General features: G+C 39.1%; 1 protein-coding gene across 1 annotated transcript in view; it reads right to left on the bottom strand.

Annotated features, from left to right (window-relative positions):
* LOC149460091 (uncharacterized) overlaps positions 1–22619 on the bottom strand; it is a 370510-nt gene that overhangs the window by 263053 nt on the left and 84838 nt on the right. Inside the window, 8 exon segments of the mRNA XM_089680163.1 lie at positions 1843–2094; positions 4413–4664; positions 6716–6967; positions 10978–11235; positions 13540–13791; positions 16102–16350; positions 16676–16927; positions 17405–17659. Of these exon segments, the coding sequence (XP_089536289.1) occupies positions 1843–2094; positions 4413–4664; positions 6716–6967; positions 10978–11235; positions 13540–13791; positions 16102–16350; positions 16676–16927; positions 17405–17659 (2022 nt within the window).

Below are 22619 nucleotides of genomic sequence, written 5' to 3'. Positions count from 1 at the left end.
CACTGTGTCCGCAGTCTCTGGTCATCTCCTGTACTATGTCCGCAGTCCCTGGTCTTCTCCTGTAGTATGTCCGCAGTCTTTGGTCATCTCCTGTACTATGTCCGCAGCCTCTGGTCATCTCCTGTACTATGTCCACAGCCTCTGGCTATCTCCTGTACTATGTCCCCAGTCTCAGGTCATCTCCTGTACTATGTCTGCAGTCTCTGGTCATCTCCTGTATTATGTCCGCAGTCTCTGGTCATCTCCTGTACTTTGTCCGCAGCCTCTGGTCATCTCCTGTACTATGTCCGCAGTCTCTGGATATCTCCTGTACTATATCCGCAGCCGCTGGTCATCTCTTGTACTATGTCCGCAGTCTCTGGATATCTCCTGTACTATGTCCGCAGCCTCTGGTCATCTCTTGTACTATGTCCGCAGTCTCTGGTCATCTCCTGTACTATGTCCGCAGTCTCTGGTCTTCTCCTGTACTATGTCCGCAGTCTCTGGTCATCTCCTGTACTATGTCCGCAGCCTCTGGTCATCTCCTGTATTATTTCCGCAGTCTCTGGTCATCTCCTGTACTATGTCTGCAGTCTCTGGTCATCTCCTGTACTGTGTCCGCAGTCTCTGGTCATCTCCTGTACTATATCCGCAGTCTCTGGTCATCTCCTGTACTGTGTCCACAGTCTCTGGTCATCTCCTGTACTATGTCCGCAGTCTCTGGTCATCTCCTGTACTATGTCTGCAGTCTCTAGTCATTTCTTGTACTATATCTGCAGTCCATTGGTTCAGAATATTTTTTTTCTTTTTTTCCTCCTCTAAAATATAGGTGCGTCTTATGGAGCGAAAAATATGGTATATGTTCGAATAGCATTGCCGCCTCTAGCTCCAAATGTGTCAATTTAGTTCATTCTGATTTGGGAACTGATTTTTGTTGTACATATAAGTATTACAAGTTGGATAAAAATATAAACTACAATTTTTTTTGTTATGGTTATGGAGGGAAGTTAGAGATGAATCTAGTAACAAAATGTTTTCAGTGTTCTAGTATGGTATGGATCAATATCTCTGATTTATCAAGCTGCTTAACGTGATATTAGTCACTTAAACTGCAGAAGGTTTTGCCCCCTTCATGACCAGGGCATTTTTTGCTATTCAGAACTGTGCTATTTTGACTGGAAATTGCTTGGTCATGCAACACTGTACCAAAATGGAATTTCTATCTTTTTTTAAACACAAATAGAGCTGTCTTTGGGTATTATTTAATCACCGCTGAGAGTTTTTTTCCTATATAACTATAAAAAACCTTAATTTTTGAGATAAGACATGTTTTTGTGAGTTTCTGCTATAAAGTTTTGCTAACAAATAATCTTTCCTCATAAATTTAAGCCAAAATGTAGTCTGCTACATTTCTTTGGTAAAATAATCCAAATCAGTGTTTAATATTTAGTCTGGGTGAAAGTTATAGAGTCTACAAGCTATAGTATATATATATTTGAAAATTGATCAGTCCTGATGTACTAACTGGCTCTCTAATTTCTTGAGGCTCTAAAATGCCAGGACAGTACAAATACCCCCCAAAGGACACCTTTTGGAAAGTCGACAGTACAAGTTATTTAGTAAGAGGCATGGCAAGCTTTTTGCAGTCGTAATTTTTTGTCACAATTTTCTGCGGAAAATTAAGAAATTAAATAACATTTTTTTTTCCCCTTTTTTTATGTACTCTCAACATTATCAACATGAGCAGAGACCAGGAAGGTGTGCTAATTTCCAGGTATCAGGCATTCTACTGTATAAGAAGTTGAAGGCACAGTTCTACTAAACATTGATATGTGTGTGGCCTGCATAAAGTTTGATACTCACTTGTATAGTTAGCTATTACTGAGCTGTTGCCATGGATATTATCAACAAAAGCAGAGACAAAGAAGGTGTAATAATTTCCAGGCGTCAGGCCATCAATAATGTCAGAAGTTGTAGTTACATTCCTATTGAAAGTTGGCTCTCCCAGGATCTGAATGAAATAAAAACTGGCATTTCCGTTTGGTTTGTCCCAGCTCAGAGATATAGAAGTGGTGGTGATATTCTCTGTGTTCAGGTTCTTCACAATTTCAGGTTCTACAAAGTAGACAGAAAATTGAATGAACTTGCAGAATAACCCATATCCAAGAATGTGACTGACTAAATTATAATTACCACAAACATTAGGAGGAATGTATGCCATTTTATCCATGTATACTAAGCACTGTGGGCACAAAACTGCATTTAGATAACATTATTAAAACTCAAGGAATTGTTCATAAGATACTGTATTTTTCACTCCATAAGACGCACTTTTTTCCCCAAAAAACATGGGAGAAAATGTCTGTGCATCTTATGGAGCGAATGTGGAGCTGCCGGCCTAGTATTCCCCCGTCGCTGCCGTGTTAGAATACTGGGCCATCCGCTCGGCTCTACTGTTCAGAGGAACCTGCTCCCCGGTCCTACCTGTTCCACGGTCCAACGGTGTCCTGCTTTCACCGGCTGTATTCTCTCCCTGGCACTTGCATCTTCAGTGTGGGCACCCGGCTGTGACAGCTTGCGGCTTCACAACTGGGTGCCCACTGTGCATGCAAAAAGCGCTGCGCTTTGTGAATGTTCCTGTAGTCTTCTGGGTCCTGTCACGTGTCCACAAGACAACAGAGAGGACAACTCCATGGAAGTCGGAGCGGGTACCTGTCAAATTTGGGTACCAGCCCCCCCCGCTCCCCAAAGGTCTGCAGTCTCTGGTCATCTCCTGTACTATGTCTGCAGTCTCTGGTCTTCTCCTGTACTATATCCGCAGTCTCTGGTCATCTCCTGTAGTATATCCGCAGTCTCTGGTCATCTCCTGTACTATGTCTGCAGTCTCTGGTCATATCCTGTACCATGTCCGCAGTCTCTGGTCATCTCCTGTACTATGTCTGCAGTCTCTGGTCTTCTCCTGTACTATATCCGCTGTCTCTGGTCATCTCCTGTACTATATCCGCAGTCTCTGGTCATATCCTGTACTATGTCTGCAGTCTCTGGTCTTCTCCTGTACTATATCCGCAGTCTCTGGTCATCTCCTGTACTATATCCGCAGTCTCTGGTCATCTCCTGTACTATGTCTGCAGTCTCTGGTCATTTCCTGTACTATGTCCGCAGTCTCTGGTCATCTCCTGTACTGTGTCCGCAGTCTCTGATCATCTCCTGCACTATGTCCGCAGTCTCTGGTCATCTCCTGTACTGTGTCCGCAGTCTCTGGTCATCAACTGTACTATGTCTGCAGTCTCTGTTCATTTCCTGTCTATGTCTGCAATCCATTGGTTCAGAATATTTTTTTCTTTTTTTTCTCCTCTAAAATCTAGGTGCGTCTTATGGTCAGGTGCGTCTTATGGAGCGACAAATACGGTACATGTTGGAATAGCATTGCCACCTCTAGCTCCAAATGTTTAAATTTAGTTCATTCAGACTTTGACACTGATTTTTGTTATAGATATACTGTAAGTATTACAAGTTGGGTAAAAATATAAACTACTATTTTTTTTGTTATGGTTATGGAGGAAAGTTAGAGATGATTCTAGTAACAAAATGTTGTCAGTGTTCTAGTATGGTATGTATCAATATCTCTGACTTATCAAGCTGCTTAACGTAATATTAGTCACTTAAACTGCAGAAGGTTTTACCCCCTTCATGACCAGGGCATTTTTTGCTATTCAGAACTGTGCTTTTTTGACTGGCAATTGCTTGGTCATGCAACACTGTACCCAAATGGAATTTCTATATTTTTTTAAACACAAATAGAGCTGTTTTTAGGTATTATTTAATCACCACTGGGAGTTTTTTTCTTATATAATTTAACAAAATACCTTAATTTTTGAGAAAAGACATGTTTTTGTGAGTTTCTGCTGTAAAGTTTTGCTAACAAATAATCTTTCCTCATAAATTTAAGCCAAAATATAGTCTGCTACATTTCTTTGGTACAAAATAACCCAAATCAGTGTTTAATATTTAGTCTGGGTGAAAGTTATAGAGTCTACAAACTATAGTATATACTGTATATATTTGAAAATTGATCAGTCCTGATGTACTAACTGCCTCTCTAATTTCTTGAGGCTCTAAAATGCCAGGACAATACAAATACCCCCCAAAGGACAAATTTTGGAAAGTTGACAGTCCAAGTTATTTAGTAAGAGGCATGGCAAGCTTTTTGCAGTCGTAATTTTTTGTCACAATTTTTTTGCGGAAAATTAAGAAATTAAATAAAATTAGTTTTTTCCCTCTTTTTTTATGTACTCTCAACATTATCAACACAAGCAGATGCCAGGAAGGTGTGCTAATTTCCAGGTATCAGGCATTCTACTGTATAAGAAGTTGAAGGCACAGTTCTACTAAACATTGATATGTGTGTGGCCTGCATAAAGTTTGATACTCACTTGTATAGTTAGTTACTACTGAGCTGTTGCCGTGGATATTATCAACAATGGCAGAGACAAGGAAGGTGTAATAATTTCCAGGCGTCAGGCCATCAATAATGTCAGAAGTTGTAGTTACATTCCTATTGAAAGTTGGGTCTCCCAGGATCTGAATGAAATAAAAACTGGCATTTCCGTTTGGTTTGTCCCAGCTCAGAGATATAGAAGTGGTGGTGATATTCTCTGTGTTCAGGTTCTTCACGATTTCAGGTGCTACAAAGTAGACAGAAAATTGAATGATATTGCAGAAAAACCCATATCCAAGAATGTGACTGACTAAATTATAATTACCACAAACATTAGGAGGAATGTATGCCATTTTATCCATGTATACTAAGCACTGTGGGCACAAAACTGCATTTAGATAACATTATTAAAACTCAAGGAATTGTTCATAGGATACTGAATTTTTCACTCCATAAGACGCACTTTCCCCCCCCCCAAAAAAATGGGGGAAAATGTCTGTGCATCTTATGGAGCGGCCGGCCCGGTAGTCCCCCATCGCCGCTACCGTGTTAGAATACCGGGCCGGCCGCTCGGCTCTACTGTGCAGAGAAACCTGCTCCCCGGTCCTACCTGTTCCACGATCCAACGGTGTCCTGCTTTCACCGGCTGTATTCTCTCCCTGGCACTTGCATCTTCAGTGTGGGCACCCGGCTGTGACAGCTTGCGGCTTCACAACTGGGTGCCCACTGTGCATGCGAGAAGCTCTGCGCTTTGTGAATGTTCCTGTAGTCTTCTGGGTCCTGTCACGTGTCCCACAAGACAACAGGGAGGACAACTCCACGTAAGTGGGAGCAGGTGCCTGTCAAATTTTGGTACCCCCCCCCCCGCTCCCCAAAGGTCTGCAGTCTCTGGTCATCTCCTGTACTATGTCTGCAGTCTCTGGTCATCTTCTGTACTATATCCGCAGTCTCTGGTCATCTCCTGTACTATGTCCACAGTCTCTGGTCATGGCCATCCCCTGTACTGTGTCCACTGTCTCTGGTCATCTCCTGCATTGTGTCCACAGTCTCTGGTCATCTCCTGTACTATGTCCGCATTCTCTGGTCATCTCCTGTAGTATGTCTGCAGTCTCTGGTCATATCCTGTACTATGTCCGCAGTCTCTGGTCATCTCCTGTAGTATGTCTGCAGTCTCTGGTCATCTGTAGTATGTCCGCAGTCTCTGGTCATCTCCTGTACTATGTCTGCAGTCTCTGGTCATCTCCTGTACTATGTCCGCAGTCTCTGGTCATCTCCTGTACTGTGTTCGTAGTCTCTGGTCATCTCCTGTATTATGTCTGCAGTCTCTGGTCATCTGCTGTACTATGTCTGCAGTTTTTGGTCATCTCCTGTACTATGTCTGCCGTCTCTAGTCATTTCATGTACTATGTCTGCAGTCCATTGGTTCAGAATATTTTTTTCTTGTTTTCCTCCAGGTGTCAAGCCTTCAATACTGTCAGAAGTTGTCAAAATGTTTTTAGTGTTCTAGTATGGTACGTATCAATATTGATATTAACCACTTGACCTCTGGAAGGTTTTACCCCCCTTTAATGAACAGGGCATTTTTCTCCTATTCAGAACTGTTCTACTTTAATTGGCAATTGCTCAGTCATGAAACACTGTACCCAAATTAAATTTATATCATTTTTTTCTTTGGTGGTATTTAATAACTACTGGGTTTTATTATTTTTGCTACATAATCTAAAACAATACCAAAATGAAAAAAAAAAAAAAAAATTTCTGAGTTTCTGTTATAACATTTTGTTGAGAAATAATCTTTCTTCATAAAGTTGAACCAAAATGTAATCTGATACATTTCTTTGGTAAAAATAACCCAAATCAGTACAGTATATATTATTTAGTTTGTGTGGAAGTTATAGAATCTACAAGCTATAAGATATATATATATATGAAATTGATCAATCCTGATGTACTGACAGCCTCTCTAATTTCTTGAGGCTCCAAAATGCCAGGACAATACAAATATCCCCCAAAAGACACCTTTTGGAAAGTCGACAGTCCAAGTTATTTAGTAAGAGGCATGACAAGTTTTTTGCAGTCGTAATTTTTTGTCACCATTTTTGCGGAAAATTAAGAAATTAAATAAAATTAGATTTTTTCCCCTTTTTATTTTACGTACTCTCAACATTTTCAACAAGAGCAGAGGCCAGAACGGTGTGCTAATTTCCAGGTATCAGGCATTCTACTCTATAAGAAATTGAAGGCACAGTTCTACTAGACGTTGATATGTGTGTGGCCTGCATAAAGTTTGATACTCACTTGTATAGTTAGCTATTGCTGAGCTGTTGCCATGGATATTATCAACAATGGCAGAGACAAGGAAGGTGTAATAATTTCCAGGCGTCAGGCCATCAATAATGGCAGAAGTTGTAGTTACATTCCTATTGAAAGTTGGCTCTCCCAGGATCTGAATGAAATAAAAACTGGCATTTCCGTTTGGTGTGTCCCAGCTCAGAGATATAGAAGTGGTGGTGATATTCTTTGTGTTCAGGTTCCTCACGATTTCAGGTACTACAAAGTAGACAGAAAATTGAATGATATTGCAGAAAAACCCATATCCAAGAATGTGACTGACTAAATTATAATTACCACAAACATTAGGAGGAATGTATGCCATTTTATCCATGTATACTAAGCACTGTGGGCACAAAACTGCATTTAGATAACATTATTAAAACTCAAGGAATTGTTCATAAAATGAATGTTGGAATAGCATTGCCACCTCTAGCTCCAAATGTGTCAATTTAGTTCATTCAGCGTTGGACACTCATTTTTGTTGTAGATATAAGTACTATAGGTTGGGTAAAAACAAACTACAACTTTTTTGTTATGGTTATGGAGCAAAGTTAGAGATGAATCTAGTAACAAAATGTTGTCAGTGTTCTAGTATGGTACATATCAATATCTCAGACTTATCAAGCTGCTTAAAGTGATATTAGCCACTTGACCTCCAGAAAGTTTACCCCCGTCATGACCAGGGCAGTTTTTGCCATTTAGCAATTCAGTTTTGTTTTTCTTTTTCTTAAATTTTTTTACATGCTTTCATCAGAGTAGTTCAGTGTCACCATAGTGACAATGCACTACTTTGGAGGGTTGATCAGGGATTTTTTATTACCTTGTGATTGCTTGTTACAGTGATGATCACTGTAACAGCAATCATTTGAACGGTCAATGGCTTTCAATCATGACTCATTGTTTACTATTGTGTTGTTGCGATTGGCCTACAACTATCACATTGTACAGGGTGCTGTGATTGGCACAGGTACCATGTGATCACTGGTGACCAATCCAAGGTCACACACAGAAGTAAACAATGATGGCATGAATTGGTTCCATTCATGGCTATTGTTTTCTAAGACTTATGTGATCACACAGTGATCACGTGATATCTGAGAAGCTCACAGTGGTCCAATACTGAACACCACAATTTGCTCCACCAGACAGAGATCACGCCATTGAGCACGCCAGTGTACTGCAACCTACAAGTATGTCAGAGTACCTGTTGAAGCTACCCACCAGCAGTAAATGTACTGCTGACAGTCAGCAAGGGTTAAAAACTTCAGTTGTTTAAGCACTTTCAGGAACTGAGTTAATAATTTATTGGATATTCCTCTTCTTTATCTTTAATGTTCTAGTTTAGGCTGGTACCATGATCACTCCCCCAGGTTTCCTGTTTCAGCCTCCTTTATCTTGCAGTGTCCTATGAAGTCACCCTTGCATGCAGAATATTATGTGACAAAAGGGAAGCAATTGGCAATACTGTGTGACACTTACAGTGTAGAGATCAAAAAATTGACACAAAACATAAACCAACCATTTCACAGAAATTACATAATCTATGAAAAACTGCATAACACCTGAACAATGGCAATTACACTTTAAACAGTGAAATGACCCTATGTGATAAAAAGTTAGCAAATGACAGTACTATGAAGTACTTAGAGTGCAAGAATGCAAATAGTAGCACGAAACATGAAAGATGGCAGAAAAATTGCATAAATCATGAACAATTACTCACACACTATAACAGTGAAATGATTATATGTGGCAATAAAAGAACTATACTCAACAAGAACAATAGCCTCCTCTCCTCTCAGGAAGTCCAGAAGCTCTGATCTGCCAGTTGCATGAGCGTGATGACGTCAGTATGTTTGGCTCTGCCCTACATGTTTCATCAATAGATGATGTCCTCAGGAGCTGTATCTAATCATTTAAAATTGTGAGTGCACAGTTTTATCTTTAATAAACTGTTTTCATTCAAATACTGCATTATGGGGGAGGCTACTCCTACACCCATCTCAGATTGTTTGATTGCTCATTAATTGGGGGATCAATTATGTCTTGTAAGCAGATTTGCAAAATGGGTGGAGTAGGATCAAACCATAGCTGAAAGTTTCTTGTAGGATACAGCAGTTTTTTGCTCTAAGAGTGTTATACTGGACTGTTTTAACTGCATTTATCATTATACTTGAATTAATTGAAACTGAAAAAAGTTTATTTTCTCTTTGTTGTTATTTTTCATATATGTGAATTTACTAAGCTCTGGAGCAAATGCATTTGCAGAATGAAACTTTATTTGCAAAGTGCACAGTTTATGCGCCTTTAGACAATCAGTGCAACAGTATGTACTAGTAACAATGGCATAATAATTATTTCTTTTCCCTTATTGTGACTACTAAAGCAAGGTCAACAATGGCAGCTGACATATTTCTATCAAGGAAAGATTTATTTTAAATATGAGTACCAGGTAAGGATTTTATTGCATAGTTACACTGGTACAGCTTGGACCAATGTAAGTATCTATATGCCATACCTGTGGGATCACTGTGGAAGCAAAGAATCATTGTAGTAATCACTGATTGCTGCTATCTTCTGGGTCCCTTGCTTAGTGGCTGCCCTGCTGCATAGTGAACACAAGGCTTTGCTCACTCAACATTGGTGCCATTCACAGAATGCTTTCCTTTCTTTCTCAGTGAGTGCAAGGTGCTTTTTGGATGCACCTAAAAAGCACCTAAAAAAAACACTCCCTCTATGTAATTGATATGAGAAGAGAAGGAGGTGTTTGAAGTCAAGATCAAGAGAGCAGCTAAGGGGGCTAACACTGTTCCTCCATAGATAGAGTATAGGAGGTAACTGTTTGGACAGGAACTGTGTTACTAGCAGGATCACCAGATAAAAATAAAGGAAGAATAGTCTGAAAAAAGGAAGATCATGCAGCCAACCCATCTAAGGACCAGTAAGCTGAAATATCTTGCATTTTTGCTTTTTAGATATTTTTTAGTTTAGATATGCTTTAAACGTTTGTCAAAAGAATTGTATTCTGAACTTTTGTTTGGATACACAATGCTGTGCCAATCACTGTTAATTTACAAATAAAGATATCATATGTACACTATATTGCCAAAAGTATTGGGACGCCTGCTTTTACATGCAGCTATAACAGCTTCAACTCTTCTGGGAAGGGTGCCCCCAAATTTTAGGAGTGTGTCTATGGGAAGTTTGACCATTCTTCCAGAAGTACATTTGTGAGGTCAGGCACTGGTGTCGGACGAGAAGGCCTGGTTCACAGTCTCCGCTCTAATTCATCCCAAAGGTGTACTATCAGGTTGAGGTCAGGACTCTGTGCAGGCCAGTCAAGTTCCTCCACCCCAGACTCACTCATCCATGTCTTTATGGACCTTGCTTTGTGCACTGGTGCGCAGTCATGTTGGAACAGGAAGAGGCCATCCCCAAACTGTTCCTACAAAGTTGGGAGCATGAAATTGTCCAACATTTCTAGGTATGCTGAAGCCTTACAAGTTTTCTTCACTGGAACTAAGGGCCCAAGCCCAACTCCTGGAAAAAAACTCCTTCCTTGCTACTAAATTTTCCACGGTCTATTATAACAAAGTGGAAGCAACTGGGAGCAACAGCAACTCAGCCATGAAGTGGTAAGTCATATAAAATGACAGAGTGGCGTCAGGTCATGCTGAAGCGCACAGTGTGCAGAAGTTGCCAACTGCAGAATCAATAGCTAACGACCTCCAAACTTCGTGGTGCCTTCAGATTAGCACAACAGTGCGTAGAGTGCTTCAAAGAATGGGTTTCCATGGCCGAGCAGCTGCAACCAAGCCTTACATCACCAAGCGCAATGCAAAGTGTTGGATGCACTGATGTAAAGCAAGCCATTACTGGACTCTAGAGCAGTTCTCTGGAGTGATGAGTCACTCCCAATCCTTCTCTGAATCATTTAGATGTTGATTGTCAAACATTAGATGGGCCTGTACATGTGCCTTCAGAACACTGAAGATGGGGCTTGGATGGGTCTTCCAGCATGTCAATGACCCAAAACACACTGCCATGGCAACAATGGAGTATTTCTATGGTGGTATTAAAAAATATATATATATATATAAAATAATTATTGTATATAAATATATCATATCTGTATTATTATTATCATTATACAGGATTTATATAGCACCAAAGGTTTGCGCAGCACTTTACAATATCATTTATATTCTATATCAGTAGACACTTACTTGTATAATTTGCAACAAATATACTTTTTCCTCTTACAGTATCCAAACCAGCCAAAGCTGAGACTGTGAAATTGTAGTAAGTCCCAGGGATCAAATTGCTGACTGTAAAAGTGTTCAGGTTGGTGGTTTGATTGTAGGTTTCATTTTGTTGAATATTAATGAGATATGAACTAATGCTTCCATCTGGAGGCTGCCACCTCAGGGTTACAGAAGTGTCCGTGGTGCTGAGTATTGTCAGGTTCTTTACTGTTTCTGGTTCTGAAAAAAAAAAAATCAAAGTACAATCAGTTACTTTCAAGGTGATCATTGCATGATATGTTCTCAATAAAACTATTGGGCTACGATCACACTAGCTTTGATAGCAGGCGTTAGACAGGCGTTTGGGAAGTGGTTTTAATGCTCCTCAATCGCCTATGAAAACTCTACACATGGCAGCACACAGTGCTGTTCACACTGAAGAATTAGCGTCGCGTTGCAGCAAAAATGATGCCTCATGTTGGGTCAGGAGGAGTTGAAGCCTCCCATTCAAGTCTATGGTAACGCTCCTCAAAAGCCTGGCAGGCGTTTGAGGGGCATTTGTTAGGCGTTTGCGAGGTGTTTGCAGAGCGTTAATACCACTAAACGTCATTGTAGGCATTTGTGGTGCGGTTTTAACGCTTGGCAAACGCCTATCAAATGCCTAAAAAACACTTATAGGGCGTTTGGGGAGCAATTGGGGAGCATTTGAGGAGCGTTAAAAATGCTTCCCAAAGGCCTGTCTAACGCCTGTCAAACACTATAGGGGCATTTGGCAAGCGTTAGAAATTAGTCAAGTGTGAACGAGCCCAGTTAAAGCAACCTTCATCCAAAGTTGATATTTTGAAACTTTGGTGGACGGATAAACGCACTGGAATGCTTAGTTGTGTGCAACTTCTGTGCCTGTCACCGCCTGATGTTTCCCTTTTTCCCTGATACATTCTCAATAATGTAAAATAACTAATTAAATGCAAACTCCCTTGTTAGGGGCATCTCCATTATAGTTCAGGCTACTATAGGGACATCTTACCACTGGAATCAATAGGTGATACAAGAAGACTAATGTTGATTTAACTACAGGCAAAACTTTTTTCTTTAGTTCTGGAAAGAGTGGAGAGGGATTATAACCCGTTAAGTCTTTATTTCTGTATGTGCCCCCATTAGAGAGATTCACCCATCTATTTGTCCATTTACGTTTATCATCAAATGTGAAAGTAAAAGTAAAACAAAATCACAAATTTACTGTTGTCCCCAGAACAGGAATAAAGGGGAAATCTTCCAATGGGGGCACTAGTTACAGTGATTATAGGGACAACCAGGGGTACCCTCACTTTGGAGGGATTCCTCTCACTTCCTGTTTTGGCTATGGGAGGGCATGTGAAGGGAAATCTCCCCTATAAGACACAAAAAATAAATGTCAAGGGTTATTACCTTCTCTTGCTCTATCCAAAATTAACAAAAAGGATTTTGTCTTTGGTGCTACTTTAAATTTGATTTTGTCAAGTTCTAATATTTGTATAGGACTGGTGTGAAACAAAAGACAATCCTGGCCCAGAATCTTGGCACATCTATCTGTAAGCTTGGTAATAACTACTGTGTGACATAACTGAATTGCTTGACAGTTTTCACATTGCCTACTGTATCATAAAACAATGCTCCTATAAAAAAGCAACAACTTTTTCTTACTTTTCTAGCTCAGCCCTTGGTCTGGTACCTTTCTAAGGAACCAGATTTCAGACTGCTGATACGGTTCTCTCAATTCAAAGTAAAATGCACTAAAGTCTTTGTATAAAAGTATAAATAGAGCTCTATTAGATATTGGTACATTTCCTCAGTCTCCCCTCCCCCAGCAATCACTCTACAGACTGTACATTGTCATTTTTGTTAGCAGTAGAGGGCTTTTCTGTTTCATACAAAATCTGTGAACACAGCTAGTAACATAAAACCTGCTTCTGCAGAACAGATATCTACAGGATTGGGCAAACATTTTAGTCTAGCAAGTAAATGTTGGCTCTGGATGAAGTCTGAACAAAGATGGAACCAGTCTTCTGGAGAGAATGGAATATAAAGATACTGTTATCCTCTTCTCCTCACTGTAATGGCATATGTGCAAATGCTGGTTTGCGGTTCTTTTCTGAGAGCGTGCTCCATCACACTGACTAGGCTGCCTGACAGCTCTGTGCCATGGTTTGTGATTCAAGAGCCAGCGTGATGAGCTTCCAATCATGTGGCCGTTGTTAGAGCCAATCACAATGATGTCCAATTATGTGTCCAGGAAGCTGTTCTGCCTACCGGCAGTAAAGCCCACTTAAAGGGCTGCCAATATTTCTGGTGCTAGGTCCAATTTCAGTTCATACCTTGTAGGTTACAGTTTCCAAACAATTATAGTTACCAGTGCTTGGTTATAGTTACCAGTTACTTTTTGCTAGTTATATTTGCTAGTATTTTGCTAGTATTGTATCCTGACCACAGTGTGTGATCTTACAGGATGTAAGTCACTGCTGACAAAGAATAACAAACCCTACAAATGCTTATCACTATACTTACTGGTAGTAATAGTCACTTGTGAAGGATCTCCTGGAGTACCCTGTCCATTTACAGCATTGATTACAATTGTGTATTGGTTTCCAGGTGTCAGTCCTTGAACAGACCATGACTGTGATTCTGTTTGGTTTGCATAGGTATTTCCTGTAACTTGAATCTGATAGTAGCTGTGATTGCCATCTGGAGGGAGCCAACTTATATCAACAGAGCTGGTTGTTACATTTTCTGTAAGCACTTGCTTGACTGGTCCAGGTTCTATCATTAGAGAAAAAGAAAATGATTTTGTTGCTTCCCCTAAACAAATACAGCATATTCAAAGGAAGGAAATAGCTGACTAAATTAGTACAATAAAAATTAACATTGTAGACCCGTCAGCTGTCAAAACTCAAAGATGTTAATAATTTCTATTTAAATCTCTTATTCTGTAACAGAAGAATATATTCATTTGTGAGCTACTATTATATAATTTACTAATTTCTATTATATTTTGCAGAATTATGGTCATAAAAAACACAATATTGCCATCAGATTAAAGAAGACCATTACACAATGGTTTGGTTGGGAGATGTTTGCATATCTATGTATACTTTGATATCCATGAAGACAACTCCTGGCTGAACAATTTTGGGGAAAAAATGAAGCACGGAAAGAATGAAGCTTCCCTTCACACCAATGCGTTTTTAGTGCTTTTTTCAGAAACACACTACAGTCCACTTACCATGGTTTCTTATGGAACATGTTCACATCTATGCTTTTGTGAGCTGCTGCATTTTTGGAAAAGGTCAGGGACTTTTTAAAAGCAAAAACAACATTTTTGCTACAATAGCGTTCAATAGAGAAGCTGCTGAAATGCATGGTAGTGCATTTTTGGCACATTTTGCATTCTGCATTTCTATTCTGACCAGCAACAAAAGAAAATTCCACTTTAAAAAAAAAGAGCTGAACAAAACACAAAATGTGGTAGAAACGCATCAAAAACGCATGTAGAAAAAAGCAAAATGAACTGCGAAAAACACTGCAAAACGGACAAAAAGCAAACTCCATAGGTGTGAATGGAGCCTTACATTCCATTAAAATGACAAACCTGTTAACCCGATTGGTTGCTTTGACTTACATCAAAGGATAAGTTCACCTTTTAACAAAAAAAATAAATACACATTTTTTTGCAGGTAAAAATAATGTGCATTTATTATTTTTTGTTTCTGGAAGCTCTAAAGCATTGCATCAGCGATCAGTAGATTGCTTGTGCCATGAAGGACTCCTGCAGACTTGTCAGTGTATCTGTGTGCCCATACATCTTATGGGCAAGCAGATAAGCCTTGACAGGAAGATTCAATGAACTACCACAGCGCTCCACAGTGCTTTGGCAATTTATTGAAAACTATAAGCCGACAGCCGCAATCTACTGATCTGCTGATCACTGGTGCCATGCAGGTCTCCCCTGACCTGTCACAGTATCTGCTTGCTCATACATCCATACAGAGTAAGCTGATACTTACTGACAGGGAGGCTCAATGAACTACCACGGCACTGTGCAGTGCTGTGGTAGTTCATTGACAGCTGCAAAGGCTGCTGGGACTTGTAGTTTTCCCATTTACAGAATACTGTAAATGAATGATGTACCCGGGTGGGCGGAGCCCCACACGGTCACCTTTTTTTTAAATTGTGACAGCTAGCAGAGAGGAGAAGATCCCCCACTAGCTGTCACGGTGAGGATGGGGGGGCGCAGGGGTGATTCAATTGTAATATATGGGTGTAACAGATCACTGCTTTACTCCGCCAGTCACCTCTATTCAGCGAACTGGAAAAAGGTCATTAGTGTCCACTTCCTCATTAAATAACCTTCAGCAGGTCTTCCTCCAACTGAAAGTCAGCAATTTAATATAGCAGTAGGTGAGCACCTTTCTATGACAATATACCCTCACAATGTAAATGTTGCAATTTAGAGTTTGCAATCCACTTACTGAGGATGGGTAGGATCTTCTATTCTGTCTGTGGGAGGAGAACTTATGCCCCAAATGTAATGGAAGAGGACTGATATAGGAGGGCCACTTTATCAATCATCTTAAATCAAGCAATCCAAGACAGATAAGCCAACCAATAACTGAATCACAGGTTTAGATTTACTGGTGAAGCAAATCTGTGATGATTTACTATTACTAGTTTTTACTGCTATTTAAAAAAAAGCTATCATTGCTCTTTGAAGTAGAAAGAGTAATGCAAGGCAAAAACAATAAATGGTGTTAGCAATAATAACATTCATGGTCCAAAACTGTAGTCAATGTTGAAAACTTACAGATTTCCCTATATTTAAATCAAAATACACAGAAGACATTGCTTTACCACCATTAAAGAAAATACATTATTTAAAAAAAAACAACCAAATCTTAATCAAGTACCTAGCTTACATCTGAAAAAGTGTAGTAATTCCTGTTTTATAAAGGTAAAATGGGGAAGTAACCGGCCAACGTATTAGAAGGTTTTATTAGAAGGTGTCATTGTAAAACACTAAAATGAGTCCTATGCACTGACTGAAAATAATGTAACAGGAAAAAGGCTACTTACGTGTGCAGTAAGTGTCTGTACCACCATAACCGTACAGGAAACTAGTATCTAGGAATGCAGAGATTGCAAACGTGTAACAGTTTCCAGCCGTCAGATTATAAATCTGTATTTCAGTGGTATTCAAAGTCTTATTTGTGGATGGTTCTCCACTGACAGAGATAATGTAAGTTGCATTCTTCACAGCATATATATCCCAATTCAGCCTGACGGAGATGGAGTAAATGTTGATCTCACTGAAGACATTCGACACTGCAGAAGGAAGGATTATACTGGATAATCAGTGATCAGTTTGGTTCAGTTCTGAGTATTGTAATCTGCACGTTTTTTTAAATCACAGCTGCTAAGATTCATTGGATACAATTAGCAAACTTCCTGGAGGGAAGTCCTGCTCACTGGTTTCTATAGCTCTTTCGCATGTGACATCTTGGGACCATATATAAGTACTAATATTAATCCTTTTGGCAATGATAAAAAAGCAGCGGAAAAAATTTTTTTTATTTAAATTCTCCTTTTTTATTTATTTTTTTTGTAAAGAATATGTGTGGAATGATTGAGTGTGTCATTTGTTACTCACCTGCTACAGAAATCTTATTGCCTTCCCCTAGCAGACCATCATCTGCAACTGCAGTGACTTTCACTGTGTATGGGTTCCCAATGGTCAGGTTAGTTACAGATGCTGATTCTGTTGTGACATTGAAACTTTGAGCAGGATCTCCAACCACGTCTACTTGATAGTGATGTCGGTTTCCTTCTGGAAGCTGCCAGCTAGCGTTTATTGCAGTGCTGTTGATCCTGGACGCTTTCAGATTAATGACAGTGGCAGGTCCTGTAAACATCCATGTTAATTAGATATCTTTAATTCTTCCACATACAAAATGTATTTCTTTTCATAAACTACAATTTTAGCAGTAGTCAAATCTGTTTAAAATAACACAAGGGGCTATCCAAAGCAATAGAATAGCAGAGAAATCTTGCTTTACAGTTCCCTTTATTTAATAGAATGGACCTCTACTATATCAATCATTTCAAAAAGGATGGGTCACTGCTGTGATGGATTTCAACAAATAATGGGCATTTTTCAATTGAAGAAGAGTCAGCTGGAAAAGAAGGCGTCACAGCTAGGGCCATGTACAAAAATAAGAGCTGGTGTCTGACGGTCCTTTTTGTGTATTTTCCCCCGATATTGCTGTAATATCCATTTCCTTTTACACAAAGCGGGATAGCCCTGCTTATTAACACACTTCTCCCTTCCATGTCAATATTTAGAAACATTAATAACCTTATGTTTTATAGATATACTCACGTGTGTACAAAGAAATGGACTCTTGTGTGCCCTCCAAGTCAAAATATTTAGCTGAGATGTGGAAAGTATAACCATTTCCTGGAATCAATTCACTAATTAGATAAAACTCATTATTTGTTGTCAAATAAAATGTGGAATTCTCTTCCATTCTTATCACATAATAGGACCACGATCCCACCACTGGTTGCTGCCATGTCAAACGCACAGAAGAATTTTCTATCCCATATGGCATAATACCATAAACCATTCCTGGCCCTGTTGAAACAGATAAAACAGCTTATATAAAGGATTACACATGTATGCCAGCTTTACAAAACAGAATAAGAAAAATACTATCTACAATGTTGTCAGTATTTGGTTAGAAACATTTGTCAGTTATGAAAAAAAACGTTCACTGTTGTAAACAATCTGTGGATTAAAGTGTAACTAAAGGCAACATTTTTTTTTAGTTTTGGATAGATTGAAGAGGTACTAGAACATCCATCTGTTTTTTTTATTGCTGACTGTGTCCCGGTTAGAGTAATTCACCCTCTCTATTTGTCCTGTTTACCATTACTGCCAAAAGTAAGAGTAAAAGAAAATCCCAAATTTTGGGTTGACACCAGAATAGTAATAAAGGGGAAATCTTCCAATGAGGACACTAGTTCTGGTGACACCCTGGTGACACCCTGGGATCCCCTCTCATTTCCTCTCACTTCCCGTGGTGGCTATGGGACCGAAGGTGAAAGGAAATCTCCTCAATGGGACCCAGATGACAAAAAACGATAGGGGTTATAACCCTCCCTTGCTTTATCCAAAATGAAAAAAAAAAAGTTTTGTCTTTATTTCTACTTTAAATTTGATTTTGTGAAGTTCTAATATTTGTATAGGACTGGAGTGAAACATCCGTGGTTCTACTTTAATATTCCCTATGTTCCTCAGTATGATGTCTGAGTTGCTAAGAGAAAGTTCATCTATATATTCCCAGGAACATGCAGCTGTGTGCGTTACTAGCTGTGATATAGTGCGCACTTGAGGTATGGGGCAGAATACAACCTGGCCCGAAGCTCACTGGAGTACAAAGGTATTCAAAGTTCAAGTGAGGTATGAGTTCTGTCATGTTACACATACATTGTTGTATCTTGGCCATTATTATGTTTGTCCCTACCTCACTCCGCTGCTAGGAGATGCTCTATATAGTTAATCCCATGCTCTTTTCAGTGTGCTTTAGTTCTATTCTGAACACATGTATTCAACTAGAGCTGTTCATATTATAATTTTTTTGTCAGATCTGATGTTCAACTTTCAAAATTTCCACAAGTTTTCAATTAAAGCTATCCACAATATGGATGATGTGATTTGTGTCGAGTCACTGTCTGGCAACTCTACTGAGACTGTAAGTTACAGCTATGTTACCACAACTGGATCAGTCATAGAGATCAGCTTCATTGGTTACATTGGGGAGGCAGAACATGTTGGGAGGATGCCCATGCTCATCTCTATTTCTAAATCCCCTCAAATACCAGAACATTTATTTAATTCTGGCCAATGTCTCAGTTCCGCACATTATACTTTTTAGCAGTTGTAGTCTACCCTAACATATTGTACATTGTCCTTTTCAGGACAGATTGGGCTTTAATTTAGTAGAAAATCTAATATTTTTATCTCCTTGGTTTTTAATGGGAAGAAACAGTAAAACAAGTGAAGGAAATTACATTGTTCTGAATTTTTTGTACATGCAATGTTTACATTATTTGCAATCCCCCACCACCATATATTTACCTCAAATTATAATCAACAAAGTTTGCTGATTAAATGATATCACATTACACCCCAGTCACACTGGATGCGAACTGGCATGCGGTCATATCGGTGCGGTTCCAACTTGGTCGGAGCCGCACCGATTTCTAAAGTAGTGCATGCACTACTTTTGGTGCCATCTGCCTAAACATCTGTGTCAGATGTCTTGCAAATCGCACCTGAAATCGGCATGTCACCCGACTTGGAAATCGTGCGACTTCACTGTAAGTCGCACGATTTCTAAGTCAGGTTTGATGTGACCGAGGTGTTAGTGAGATATTTATGCATGTAAAATAGCAGAATGGTAAAACTCAGTCTAAACATATGTGTTTTACATTGCAATGCAGTAAGGGGAAAAAAAGGTTTGCGTTAATTGTTAGAGTTAGAAGATGGAATTAAAAAAGACTTGCTATTCAGGAATGTCCAGTGAATCCAGTTTCATTGGGGAGATTCACCTTCACTTTCTTTCTCATAGACACAAGAAAGAAGAGGAAATGTCTCCAAAATAAGAGAAATCCCTGCTTAGATAGTTGTCACAAGAACAAGGGGCTGGGGCAAGGATACCTCATGAGGTATTTAGGTGAGCTAACACATTTTTCTCAAATATCTCATGGGACAATGAAAATGTCAATTCACTATCCCTTTATGTGTTATTTACCTCAAAAAGCAAAAACGCTCAGTAAATGCCACATAGCATTGTAAGTAAATTTGCTAAAGGAAATATAGTTAAATAAGTGATCCAGGCATGTTTGGAGTAATGTGAAGTAGTTTCTACTTTTTTGGATCAATTGTCTCTCAACAGTAATGCATAGAAACCTAAATATGGAAAAACACAGAAACATTGGGGTTCATTTACTAAAGGCAACAGATTATGCATTTAGCAAGTTGCTGCAGAGCATTGGAAAGAGGTAAAACTTCACTTTACAAAGAATATCCAATTATATGCAAGGGAAATTTAAAAAATTGCATTTTTGCTCGCACATGATTGGGTGATAGAAGACAGCAGTGCTTCCTCTCATTTACTAAGCTCTGGGAAAACTGCACTTGCAAAGTGCACAATCAATGTGCCTTTAGTAAATCCATCTCATTACATGTAGTAAAATAAGTAAAATATACAGTATCTCACAGAAGTGAGTACACATCTCACATTTTTGTAAATATTTTATTCTATCTTTTCATGTGACAACACTGAAGAAATGACACTTTGCTACAATGTAAAGTACTGAGTGTACAGCTTGTATAACAGTGTAAATTTGCTGTCTCCTCAAAATAACTCAACACACAGCCATTAATGTCTAAACCGTTAGCAACAAAAGTGAGTACACCTCTAAGTGAAAATGTCCAAGTTGGGCCCAAAGTGTCAATATTTTGTGTGGCCACCATTATTTTCCAGCACTGCCTTAACCCTCTTGGGCATGGAGTTCACCAGAGTCCTCTTCCACTCCTCCATGACTACATCACGAAGCTGGTGGATGTTAAAGACCTTGCGCACCTCCACCTTCCATTTTAGGATGCCCCACAGATGCTCAATAGGGATTAGGTCTGTAGACATGCTTGGCCAGTCCATCACCTTTACCTTCAGCTTCTTTAGCAAGGCAGTGGTCATCTTGGAGGTGTGTTTGGAGTCGTTATCATGTTGGAATACTGCCCTGCGGCCCAGTCTCCGAAGGGAAGGGATCATGCTCTGCTTCGGTATGTCACAGTACATGTTGGCATATTTACAAAAATGTGAGATGTGTACTCACTTCTGTGAGATACTGTGTCTATTTTCTCCTGTCATTTCATCATATTTTTAGAGACTTTTTATGTATATACAAGCATATACATCTGTATACACATATACATGTACTGCATTAACCTCCCAATCACGCCAAACATCAATATACATGTATATCACAATGGTATAATCCCTTGTTGGAACACATGTCATAGGTAGTGGGAATACTTAACTTTTTCACAGTTATTTTTAGAGATATCTTTGGCGCAAATATTCACAAGACAAAATGGGATTAGGTATAGACAAGTATTCTAACAAAGGTGTAGAACTTGAGCTGTTAGGAGAGGGGTTTCATCAACTGGAATGTTTTACAGATAGATACCAGAGTGACACTTTCCAGAACATCATAGAATGACAATAGCTTTTCTCCAACTGGACAAAACAGACCTGACCAAAGACTTAGGGAGAGTGAATCTCTGTAATGGGGGCACAGACAGCAATAAAAACTGACAGGGGTTCTAATTCTTCACCACTGAACCCATCCCACTGGATATCACATCATGAGATAAAATACTGAATGGTTTCATAGGATAAATATCGTACATTTCAATGAAATAGTGCATGCCTTATTTTAGTAGCTTTTTTTTTGTGAATTGGAAAAGCATTTTGAAAAATGCTATGAGCTATTTTACTTCAGATCTTAAAGAGGAAAATAACCCTTTGTGAATTGAGCCCAATGTAATTATTAAAAGATTTCTCTCCTATTCTGGTTTTGGTGACAACACAAGATTTTGGGCTTTCTCTAACATTTTTTTCCAAGAGACATTGGTCATTGGGAGAATTAGAGAGGATGAATATGCCCAGCAGAGACAGATAGGGTTCTAACCTGACCACACTTCAGTCCAAAACTGAAAAACAATGTTCTGGATTTAAATACACTTTCACCATTGCCTACTGACTTTCCTAAATGTGTCCTGAGCATCCATGCTTTAGTGGCCTCTGGTCATGGAAAGGGTTTGAGATGTTCAACAGAATCTAAACTCACAAAGTCATCAGCATCTCCACAAAATTTTGCATTTTTCAGGTCTAAGTTAGGTGTAAGTTTTAGGTGGAGATTGGCAAAATGGGTAACTCCCCTATCTTTGCAAATATCTTGGAGACTTCAGTGGCAGGGACTCCCTATCAAATTTACTTGTTTGCGTTTGTCTATTTTGGGTGTTCCCACTTCTCCTGATACTTAGATAAAACAGGGAGTGAGGGACTGCTACAGAGAGCTCAAAAATTTCAGAGATAGAGATAAAATAAACTTTAGTTTGATATTTACCATAGGTATATTCTATACACAGTATAGAATGAGACATCAAACCAAACATGAAGTGCTAATGAATACAATTTCAAAATATATATATTTTTGAAGATATTGTTATTACGTTTAATTTAGCCTAGTAGTTCACAGAAGTGCTGCTGCATGATCATGTATTTTTCAGTGTGCTTTTGTGGTGTTCTTTTATATGTGTTTTTTATGCATTTTCATGCTTTTTTTAGGAAGAGGAGACTGGTTGTTAATCACAAAACCCTGCCAAAAACACACCAAAAATGCACGTATATGTGTTTTTCATGTGCTCACATTGAGGTCTATGGGGCACCTTTTCAAAAATCGTACTGCAGAATTTTTCATTGAAGTGAATAGGCACCATAGATAATTATTTGATTTCCATT

The sequence above is a fragment of the Staurois parvus genome, unplaced genomic scaffold (genome assembly GCF_062004578.1).
Source record: "Staurois parvus isolate SC_StPar_1 unplaced genomic scaffold, SC_StPar_1.0 ptg000235l, whole genome shotgun sequence".
Taxonomy (NCBI): domain Eukaryota; kingdom Metazoa; phylum Chordata; class Amphibia; order Anura; family Ranidae; genus Staurois; species Staurois parvus.
Note: the sequence above shows the minus strand (reverse complement) of the source record. Positions and strands in the feature narration are given on the sequence as shown.